Below are 12,337 nucleotides of genomic sequence, written 5' to 3' on the forward strand. Positions count from 1 at the left end.
GAATGAAACTGAAAGGGAGAAGACACAGATTCTAGATATTAGTAAAAGCTTTTTGACAGTGAGGGTGATCAATGAGTGGAACAGGCTGCCACAAGAGGTGGCGAGTTCACCTTCAGTGGAAGTCTTCAATGGCTGGACAGACATCTGTCTGAGATGGTTTAGTGAATCCTGCATTGAGCAGGGGATTGGACATGATGACCCTTGAGATCCCATCCAACTCTAATGTTCCATAATTCTATAACAAAGTATAAAATAAAACCTCCATCTTGTGCTGGTTAACACCGCCACACCTAGTACAGAATGACCTGATTTTATTTGTTTCCTATCTCCTTTGCATGAACCTTTGGTTGTTTTCCTAATGCTTCTGTGTGAGGGCTGCAGAAAGACCGGCAATGGCTCTCCTTACCTATTAAACAGGTGATGCAGTAAATTTGGCCAGACCCAATCACCCATGGGCCACAAGTGTAGCAGTATAGGCTGTAATTATGGCACATACACCCTTGCATATGACTGTAGTCTGGAAGACCCTTCATCTGTGCATCAATCTAAACCAGGGGGATCCAAGCTAATGTCATCATATATTTTTTTTCTCATCAAGCAAGGGAGACAGTAGACTCTGAAAAAAGCAAATATATAAAGCAGGAGTAGATATTTATTAAAAGGTCCACACTATAATTTGTAGACCAGCTTTCTACCTATTTAAGATTTATCTGCAGGCTTTTGCCATGCAATTTGAGGATATCATGAGGAAGGGGGTGAGACACAGATTTCAGGGATGTGTCACTTATTAGGTTGTGTGCTGCTATTTCCACACAATGAGTGTTTTATCACCAAAAAACTATCACATTCTGGACTACAGCTCACATGAGCCCTGGTCTGATCACACCCTCTCCTCAATAAGCAGCTTACTGTCAATAGACAATGTACACAGAGAACAAGGTGCGGGCAGGCCACAGGGTTAACGTTCTGAGCTCTGCTACGCGCTACATCTAAAACTTCTGACTGCAACACAACTGGTGCACCAAGTAAACTAAGTGATACATTGTTGGAATCTGAGTCTCTTTTCCTACATTATACAGCTCTCAGATGTGGTAGCAAAAACCTGGTGACAGATTCACTTTAAATGTATAACAGACATTTTTTATCTGCTCCATCAAGTGATTTTTTTCTCTAATGCAGACCCAATACAGAGAACCCTAATATATAAAAAATCTTTTTCCTTGAATATTCTATTGTAAAAGGTTTATCAGTAGCCTTTATAAAGCTTGCAGCTAAAGGCTGAAAACAACACAGACAATCCAACAAAAGAGGTAAAACATTCCCCATATACAGCATGATGCAAATGCATTTCTTAATTGCCGTAAGTAAGCTATAAAGTATGAATACCATTAATAGGGTTGGAAATGGTGACACATATGATGCGTTCCAACCCCCTTTTTATGACCTATTTAATGAAGACACATTACCCTGATTTCTCCGTTATTTGTTGGTAATTTAAGCTTTTCCCTGAATCTTTGTCCTTCACGATCCAATAAGTAATGTCATTGTGAGGATCCCACTTAGCATTATCCGCTTACCTAAGCTATGCTTTTAAGTTAACTCCAATGTCGTTTTTTTTTCTTTACTTGTTTTATTGGTTTCCATTAATAACGTGCAGCAATAGGAAGCAAGGAAACATTTTTTTATTCAATGCTTTTCTTCAGGTGACACAACCTTTCATTAGTAATTGGAGAATGAATGGAATAGAGGTAGGCAAGTTCAGGTTTCTATTTGTAAAATCGAATTTTCCATCGTACGATATGTGGGAAAACAGTATGCAATTATACTTTCATATACCCTGTATTGTTCAGAAAGGGATGTATTCGGTTCTGCCTTGTTTCCAAGTAAATGGCATTGAGAATCATATACAGTATATACTCTGTACACGCAAACATCTATTATATGTGTATGTGTGTATATATTCTGTATGTGTATATGTAGTATACACATGGACTCAAATGTCTAGTTAATCTATTAATTAAAGAGTTTGTATCAACCCACTTGGTACACGACGAGAAGGTCGATGTCTTATGTAGGCGCTGGTTACAGAAAACGTATCACTCTACCTTCTCTACGTACTCAAGGGGAGTGTCGGTACTGGTCCCACCAGGTGTGCGTTATGAGGAGGTGAAGGTGTATGTTGATGTGGATGGGCAGTATGTGGTAGTGAAATGCAAACTGCTTGGGGTTTTGATGTGTGTGGTGGTTATGTATATTCCTCCTCCTTATTCCAGCAAGAAAATTAGAGAAGTGTTGGAGTTGATTCGATGGGGAGATCCGATGCCGCTTTTAATTATTGGAGACCTCAATAATATATGTGATGAATTCTGGGACAGAAACAAAAACATACAGAATAGGTCGGAACGCCATACTACGGCATTTGGAACATATGTCCGAGAAATTGGTATGATTGATTTGTGGAGAGTTCGACATGTTGGGGAGAGGAGGTATTCTTGCTACTCGTCGGCTCATGATACCCTATCTAGAATAGACATGGCTCTTGGAAATGACATGTTTGATACTATGGTGGGGGATGTGAGGTATTTGTCACGGGCGTTCTCGGATCATAATCCGATTGAGGTGGAGTTGCGTCCAATGGGGACACAAGCCCGGTGCAGGGGAGAGTGGAAAATTCATCCTAATTGGTTGCATAGTGTGAGCTTGGAGAATATACAGCGGGAGGTGGAAAAGTTTTTTGAGATTAATGAGGGCAGTGCAGCTATACCGACTATTTGGGAGACTATAAAAGCATATCTGAGAGGTTTGCTGTTTAGGGATATTAGTAGATGTAAGCGGCGGTCAAAACAGGCAAAAAGGGCAACAGAATGTTGCGAGGGAAATGTTGAGAGTTGCTGAAGATGAGTTGGTCACACTGGGTACCCCTGAGGCTGGTAAATGGCTAAAAGAAGCCCAGAATAATATGGATAAAATTATTTTGAAGAGGGCAGGGAGGAAGAAAGAGTTTCAAAGATTAGCTTTTTACCATGAAGGGGATGTGGTGGGGCACATGCTTGTCATTGGTGGCTTCTGCCCAGAGGGGTACATCATTCGTACATTCATTGGTACTTGACAACGGTACAAAAGTGTCAGAGACCTCTGAGATCTTAAAGGTCTTTATGGACTTCTACGCGGACCTGTACTCCTCTGGGGTGGTTCGATCAGTGGGAGACAATATGGCATTTTTAGAGGGTCTTGTCTTACCTAGGCTGAGTGAGCAGGATAGGGAAAGTTTGGAGGCACCTATTACAGATGAAGAGCTGAGCCGTGCATTAAGGGCGATGGAAAGGGGTAAGGCGCCAGGAACAGATGGACTACCAGCCGAAATCTATAAAGAGATGGAGGTAGTGTTGTTGCCCAGACTAAGAGTGGTCTTGGAGGAGGATAAGAATAGGAGAATCTTGCCAGCTTCCATGAGGGGAGCCATAATTGTGGTAATCCCGAAGGAGGATAAAGATTTACGACTGCCTGAATCGTATTGCCCGATCTCTTTGCTCACTACGGATGTTAAGCTTCTGGCCGGGGTGTTAGCAACCCGATTGATGGGTGTTCTCTAAGTTAATACATCCAGATCAGTCCGGCTTTTTGCCTGACAGGTCTACGGAAGTTAATCTAAGAAGGCTTTTTCTGAATGTACAATTGGGGGCTGATAATGGTAGTCATAGAGTTATCGCATCCTTAGACGCCCATAAGGCATTTGACAGTGTGGAATGGGGGTACTTGTACTTGCACTGTTTTGGCTTCGGTCCAAAATTCGTGTCTTGGGTTCATCTGCTGTATGCACAACCATTAGCTAAAGTTAGAGTGAATGGTGAGCTTTCTCATACGATAAAGCTACATAGAGGGGCGAGACAGGGGTGTCCACTCTCCCCTCTTTTGTTTGCTTTGGCTGTGGAGCCATTGGCCGCCAAAATTTGACAGTCTGCTGAGGTCTCTGGGTTTAAGTACGGATCAATAGAAGAAAAGATAGCGCTATACGCGGATGATATACTGCTGTTCTTGAGCGACTCACGTGACTCATTGAGCAATGCTATTCGGCTCATCGAGGGATTTGGTGCTTTGTCGGGGCTAAGGATAAATTGGAATAAATCAACTTTACTCAAGGTGGATGATGTAGGGGATGAGCTGGAAGATTCCATGGATGGGGTAGACTTAAAATAGCAGACCAATTTAAATATTTGGGGATACTGATCTCTTTGCCGATTACGAACTATTTGCATAAGAATCTGACACCTGTGTTGGGAGTTCTTAAGGCAAAGGTAGGGGCTTGGTCTAAATTGCACTTGTCAGTTGTGGGCCGAGTTAATCTTATTAAAATGATTCTGATGCCTAAGATATTGTACGCTCTCCATAACTCACCAATTTGGATACCGCGTGGGAAATTCAAACTGATTAACTCCTTATTTAGAAGTTTGGTGTGGGGGAAACAGCAGCCCCGCATCAGGTTAGAGACACTTCAGCGACCTAAGGATGCGGGAGGATTAGCTTTGCCTAATCCCGAAATATACTTTTTGGCGGCCCAATGTCAACATTTAAAGGGCTGGGAGCATGAGACGTCTACCAATGTGGTACAACTCTTGATAGAGAAGGTGACGAAAAGAGGTCCGGCGGTACAGTGCTTAGAGGATGGTTCCCTGGGGACGCTTGGGAAAATTTATCCAACATTGTTTCTGATATATAAAATATGGGGAAGAGTTAAACAAATTTGTGGGGTTACCTGTCTTACCAGGTTTTCTCCGCTGTGGTTTAATAATACTCTACTGGAGTTTTTGGCAATGGGATATATATCAGAATGGCAAGCTAGGGGGATTTGATACGAATATCAGATTCTAGAGCAATGGGAGTTGAAATCCTTTTCCCAGCTGCAGTCGGAGTATGGTATTAAGACATCCGGGGGATATCAATATGCACAAGTATGATATGCATTTGTAGCTCAGAATAAGAGGGATTGTCTTAAAATCCAAAGTGACCTAGTATTGGAATACGTATGTGAAGTGGGGACAACGAGGGGAGTTATCTCTTCCTTGTACAAAGATCTACTCCATACTCTTTCACTGGGATATCCTATTTGTGCGAGGACTAAATGGGAAAGAGAGTTAGGCCACTTAGAGGATGTAACGTGGGAATGGATACCAAAATTATCATTGAATGAGCAGTATAGACTTTCCCAGCTTTATATCATGCATAGAGTGTATAGGTCTCCGGATGTCTTGTATAGAGCCGGATTGAGATCTGACTCAGAATGCCCTAGATGTAGGAATGATAATGCCGGATTGTTTCACATGCTCTGAACGTGTCCGAGATTGACTGCTGTTTGGTTGGTGGTTCGCAGCCGGATAGAAGGGGCTTTCAGATGTGTAATCCCAAGGTAACCAGTGGTGTGCTTGTTGGGATATGTAGAGGAAATAATTGTGGATAACAAGTTGAAAATAGCAATCGCTAGATTACTATACATGGCTCAGAAGGTCATAGCAAGAAATTGGATAAAAGAGGAGCCTCCTTCAAGGGGAGAGTACATTAAATATGTGGGGCATGTTATCGCCCTGGAAAAGGGAGTGTACCAGAAAAGAGGGAAAATGGTCTTGTATGACAAATTGTGGACGCCTTGGCTGGAATTGGGTTAGGAGGTGTTATGACCCCAATGGCGAGGGTCTCAGAGGAACGTGGAAGTCTGCAGAATACAAAAATCCAGCTCATAGGGCAGTGGTAGCTGGGTTGACCATATATCTACTCCTAACGCCAACACTAGAAGTAGCCGGGGATCATTCCTACGTTGATTCTAGATGACACGCTCCAGCCGGAGAATCTAGCTACCCCTAGTAGAGGAAAACAAAAGACCTTTCTTGCCTCCAGAGAAGGGGACCCCAAAGCTGGATAGAAGCCCCCCACAAATAATAACGGTGAGGTAAGAGGAAATGACAAACACAGAAATGAACCAGGTTTAGCACAGAGAGGCCCGCTTACTAATAGCAGAATAAAGAAAGGTAACTTATATGGTCAACAAAAACCCTATCAAAATCCACACTGGAAATTCAAGAACCCCCGAACCGTCTAACGGTCCGGGGGGAGAACACCAGCCCCCCTAGAGCTTCCAGCAAAGATCAGGATATAGATTTGGAACAAGCTGGACAAAAATACAAAACCAAAACAAAATAGCAAAAAGCAAAAAGCGGACTTAGCTGATATAACTGGAACCAGGATCAGTAGACAAGAGCACAGCAGACTAGCTCTGATAACTACGTTGCCAGGCATAGAACTGAAGGTCCAGGGAGCTTAAATAGCAACACCCTTAACTAACGACCCAGGTGCGGATAAAAGGAATGACAGAAAAACCAGAGTCAAAAAACTAGTAACCACTAGAGGGAGCAAAAAGTAAATTCACAACAGGAGGAGGTTAAGGGAAGATAGGCCTGGGGATGTTTTTCCTATGAAATAATGGTCTATATGTTCATAATGGAAGACACTATATAATGCTAACGTATATACTGTTACAAGATGTGTTAAGAGAAGAGCATGAGCTGTCTAATTGGGAAGGAGGGGGGAGGGGTTGGTAGGGGGGGTTGTGGGGAAAATCGAAATTACATGTATTGATGTCAAATGTTTTATTGAAATTTTATACTTAATAAAAATCTATTTGAGTTAAAAAAAGAGTTTGTATCAAATCTTATAGGTATAATTTATTAAGAAAATAAGTGAAATTTGTTGAATACTTATGGATCCAACCAGTAAGACTTCCAATAATCCCAAGAACATCATGGAACTTATGTTGAGCATGAGCAAAACTTTTCCATTCATTGTCTATGGGATTTCTGTAGTTAACCCACTGCAAGCATCCGCCTGTCCCGTAAACAACATGTAGAGCATTGGCGCTCAGTTTTTGGGATCAGCGGGAGCCCTAGAAGTCAGATTATTCCAGTGAAATTATCCTGCCGCTCTTTGATAGACCTTGTACTTGATTGAAGTAACACTAGTAGACAGCCAGTGTCCTTCATTTATAGCTCAATCATTTCAGAGGGTTGAAATATACAGCTTAATACACCAATATTACTTGGTATAATTTTATACATATATTAAGTTACTTCTAACAAGCTTTATCCTCATGTTCCTGTTTGGAAAAACTAAAGTTATAGGGAACCCGTCACACTGATCTTGTGGTCCAAATTACAGGCTGCAGGTTATAGAGCAGGAGGAGCTGAAAAAACTGATATATTACTTTTATGGGATAAAAAAAATCTATTTTTTTGTTACTTCTGCTCTCTGAGCTTAGGAGACCACTGGGTAGTCGTCTTCGTGATTGACAGCGTGTAAGTGTAAATACAGAATCAGCTGTCAATCACTGAGTAGAACCACCCACCAGACTCCAAAGCTAAGAATGAAGAGAAATTACATTTTAAAAAAATACAACTTAGGTTGGGGTTAAATGGCGACATTGGCTGAGACAAATGTTGGCTAGCTGTTGAGGCTACATCACAAAGCCATACAAGTGAATGTGCTAGTATTGCAACAAATTTGCTAGTTGCAAAGAGTCCGACTGCATTAGATTTTTGAAACTTGCTTGTCACAGTTGCAATACCCTTGGGGGCGCAATGTGACCCCATACATTTTTATTGTGGAGCGATACCTAGCAAACTTTGGTCACGCGACTTGTGTTGAGGCCAAAGTTGTCATGTTGTCCCGAGCTCATGCCGAATCTTTTCCCACTGAACGATGTACCAATCTACTCAGCTCTTCCTGCTTTCTAATCTGCCGAAAGCAAGAAAGAGAAATCCAGCTCCTCGAACACGAAAATCTTCTTTATTGGTATATGTTAAAATTCCAAATAACATCCATATTTGCAATAAAAAAAACACTGCCGTGTTTCTGGTGCATCATGCACGTGACTAAGAGTTCTTCACGCATCAGAAACGCGTCGGTGTTATTTTACTATTCTAAGCTGGTATGGATGTTATTTGCAATTTTAACAGATATCAATAAAGAAGAATTTTATGTCAGTGGAGCTGGATCTCCCCTTAGTTTTGGGTGTTTTGGCAGTAACACTATCCATGGTTTGGACAGGACTGGATTCAGGAATTAGTGGTGTGGTTGACTTGATGTCTTCATATCTATAATCTAGTGTCCACAGACAGGACCACGTGTTAATTTATAGGAGGTTTTACCTCATCTCCCTGCCTTGCATGTATGTCCTGTATTTTTCCTTGTTGACTTTCCGTTATTAAATCACCACATCCATCTCCTCATTCCTTACACTTTGTCTTATTATCAATATGTCTCAACACAAAGTTGGAAGTGCTGCTTCATACCATGCTTTTTGGATCAAAGACAAAACTCTCAGTACATTCCTGACGATCTGTAAGGCCCATTTCTCTGAAGTACCTCTCAGGCTCAGCAGTGGTTGTTCTTTGTGGTTTAGAAAGCCATGGATACGTTATACAAATGATTGCAAATAGGGGAACCTGAACAGAATAAAGTCTTTGTACCTGCATCGTCTCTCGTAAAGCAAGGATAATTTTTGTAATGCATACTGTATGTTGGTAGTTTCTCTCTGGACGTCTTAGTATCAGTATTGATGAGAATGTTCTGTCTTTTTTGTAGAAACATGATGGCCAGTTCACTGTCATACAGCTGGTCGGGATGCTGAGAGGTATTGCATCCGGGATGAAATACTTATCGGACATGAATTATGTCCACAGAGATCTGGCTGCCAGAAATATCTTGGTCAACATCAACTTGGTTTGCAAAGTGTCAGATTTTGGCCTCTCTCGAGTCCTTGAGGATGACCCTGAAGCCGCTTATACTACAAGGGTATGTTGGTAAATAGTTCTCATATCTACTACGTCTCCTCTCCTTCCTTGGGTTTCCCAGTGATCTGCATTACTTTACCATCATCAATAGCGAACTATCTTACTACTTAGAACTGCTATAGCCGTTGGTTTTCTCCTTCTTCTACATCTTGACCAGTTTCACCAGATGATAAGCCCTTATATTTCAACATAGTTGGCAACTACGACCCGTTAAGGAAGAAGTTATATGTCCATGTTCCAGCTCCTCGTATGTACAAAAGCATAGAGCTGACTTAAAGGGAATTTGTCACCAGGTTTTTGCTACATAATCTGAAAGCACCATAATGTAGGGACTGAAATCCTGATTTTACCAATGTGTCACTTACTGGTCTGAATGCTGTCATTTTGATACCATCACAGATTTCTCTGCTGCAGATCTGGCAGAGCTGGAAATACTGAGCCCTGTATAACCCCACCCACACCAGTGATTGGCAGCTGTGTATAACCCCGTCCACATCAGTGATTGCCAGCTGTGCATAACCACGCCCACACCACTAATTGGCAGCTTTCTGTATACACTATATAGTGACAGAAAGCTGCTAATTAGTGGTTCGGGAAGGGATTACACACAGCAGTTGACTAGGAGGCATGAGACATCTAATCTTGTAGTGATAATTTCCTGCTGATAAAATAATGATTTTATTGGTACAACAACAAAGCATAATAAGTGACACATTGCTGGAATCAAGGTCTCAACTTCTATATCATGCTGCTCTCAGATTACATAGAAAAACCTACTGACTTATCCCCTTTAATCCTTTATGTGCACATAGTTTACTTGATCAATGTAGTTAATGATATATTTGATTGTTCTGTTCATATTTTATTACAAAAATCAGTCACTGAACTAATTTATGTACAGTTACATTTTATATTCCTTTTTATATTCTTTTTTTTCTATTCAATGTAACAAGTTGTTTCATTTATCTTACAAGGGAGGTAAAATTCCGATCCGGTGGACAGCACCAGAAGCCATCGCTTATCGAAAATTCACCTCAGCAAGTGACGTGTGGAGTTACGGCATCGTCATGTGGGAAGTCATCTCATATGGAGAGAGGCCATACTGGGAAATGTCCAACCAAGATGTGAGTTACTTAGGACCACTTATGCTACCACACAACCATTATGTTAGGACTTTTAAACAGTTTTAGGCTATGTTCACATGAAGCATTTTTACAGCGTTTTTGCTGCTTTTTGTTATGGAAATTAAAAGCTGCTAGTTACAGTGCAAGCAAAAGCTATGAAATTTCACAAATCTTAGGCCGGCATCACACTAGCGAGTTTTACGGACGTATGAGCGCATAAACTACGTCCCTAAAATACGCATTGCACACGGCCCAATCAATCTCTATGGCCCAGCTCCTATCTGCCGTATATTACGCATCCGTAATATACGGTCTTGTACGGCCGTAGAAAATCGCAGCATGCTGCGTTTGTCACCGTATTGCGCAAAGAAATCGCCAATGAAAGTCTATGGGGGTGAGAAAATTACGGATTACACACGGACCATGCGTGTGACTTGCGAGAAATACGCACTGGTGTTAGAGAAAAGCCGGTAATTCAATTGCCGACTTTTCATTTCTCCTGCACAAACCCGACAGGATATGAGACATGGTTTACATACAGTAAACCATCTCATATCCATTTTTTTTGCATATTCCACACTACTAATGTTAGTAGTGTGTATGTGCAAAATTTGGGCGCTGTAGCTTGTAAAATAAAGGGTTAAATGGTGGAAAAAATTGGTGTGGGCTCCCGGGCAATTTTCTCCGCCAGAGCGGTAAAGCCAGTGACTGAGGGCAGATATTAATAGCCAGGAGAGGGTCCATGGTTATTGTCCCCCCTGGCTACAAACATCTGCCCCCAGCCACCCCAGAAAAGGCACATCTGGAAGATGCGCCTATTCTGGCACTTGGCCACTCTCTTCCCACTCCCTGTAGCGGTGGGATATGGGGTAATGAAGGGTTAATGCCACCTTGCTATTGTAAGGTGACATTAAGCCAGATTAATAATGGAGAGGCATCAATTATGACACCTATCCATTATTAATCCAATAGTACACACACATTATTTAAAAGTATTTTAATGAAATAAAGACACAGGTTGTTGTAATATTTTATTATACTGGTAATCCACCTGAAGACCCTCGTTCTGTAACAAAGGAAAAATAAAACAACAACAATATCTCATACCTTCCGTCGCTCAGGTCAAGTCCCACAAAGTAAATCCATCTGAAGGGGTTAAATCATTTTACAGCCAAGAGCTCTGCTGAAGCAGTGCCTGTAAAACCCCCGGGAATGAATGGATTGCAGGGGAATGACCTGTAGTTATAATAATAATAATAATAATAATAATAATTTTATTTATATAGCGCCAACATATTCCGCAGCGCTTTACAACTTATAGAGGGGACTTATACAGACAACAGACATTACAGCATAACAGAAATCACAGTTCAAAACAGATACCAGGAGGAATGAGGGCCCTGCTGCTCGCAAGCTTACAAACTATGAAGTTACCTTGAGTCGCGGTGAGGCGCCCTCTGCTGGATGTTCTCATGAACTCGAGCGTGGGAACTTTTACCAGCCGTACGGATGCCATACGGATTACATACGGAGGATGACATGCGCAAAATACGCTGCCACACCCTGCCTACGGATGACATACGGATCACTATTTTGGGAACATTTCTGCGTATTACGGCCGTAATAAACGGACCGTATTTACATACGCTGAGTGTGACGCCGGCCTTATGCACATGCTAGTTTTTTCCTTTTTTTTTTAGAACTCCAGCTTTTTTTAAAATCTGAAGCATGTCATTTCTTTTGACATTTTTGCAGCATTTTTGGGGGCTTTTATATTGCCCTCTGTGGGTGAAAAAATGCCGAAAGAATTGACATGCTGCAGATTAAAAGAAATGCTGGAGTTTTCAAATTCCGTGAGGAAAAGAAAAAGCATTTTTGAAGAGTTTTTTCACCCAACAAAGCACACCCCCAAAAAATACAAAAAATTTTACGAAAATGCTACAAAAAAAGACCATGAAAATACCACAAAAATGCTGCCAAGAGAGCAGATTTTGGCTGCAAATAAAAAAACACATAAAAAAAAGCTTCATGTGAACAAAGCCTAAAAGCGTTTCTCTGATTTTTCAAAAGCTGCAATAGAGTTGGAAATATTTAAAAAGAAAGATCCATTACTTGCCCTTTGAATCCCTTGTTGTACAATAACTGCCACCATGGTGGTCACCCCAGACCTGCGCTGATTATGTCAGGTCCAATCATGGGACCATTGAGGCCAAAGATTGGCTGTAGTGATCAAGCGAATGATTGTTGGTGAACTGGCAAGGAATGACAGAGTGGTGGCAAATTCTCAAGATGTAGGTAATTCAAGTGTTGAGATTCTCTCTATCAAATCCGTATTCTATAACAGGACAGTTGGAAAGACAACTCCTTGTATATGTA

General features: G+C 41.4%; 1 protein-coding gene across 4 annotated transcripts in view; it reads left to right on the top strand.

Annotated features, from left to right (window-relative positions):
• LOC143808546 (ephrin type-A receptor 3-like) overlaps positions 1-12,337 on the top strand; it is a 401,286-nt gene that overhangs the window by 364,633 nt on the left and 24,316 nt on the right. For all 4 annotated transcript variants that reach the window (XM_077291320.1, XM_077291319.1, XM_077291321.1 and 1 more), the window contains 2 exons: positions 8,629-8,838; positions 9,812-9,961. In XM_077291320.1, the coding sequence (XP_077147435.1) occupies positions 8,629-8,838; positions 9,812-9,961 (360 nt within the window). The remainder of the gene's footprint in view (positions 1-8,628; positions 8,839-9,811; positions 9,962-12,337) is intronic.

The sequence above is a fragment of the Ranitomeya variabilis genome, chromosome 2 (genome assembly GCF_051348905.1).
Source record: "Ranitomeya variabilis isolate aRanVar5 chromosome 2, aRanVar5.hap1, whole genome shotgun sequence".
Lineage (NCBI taxonomy): Eukaryota > Metazoa > Chordata > Amphibia > Anura > Dendrobatidae > Ranitomeya > Ranitomeya variabilis.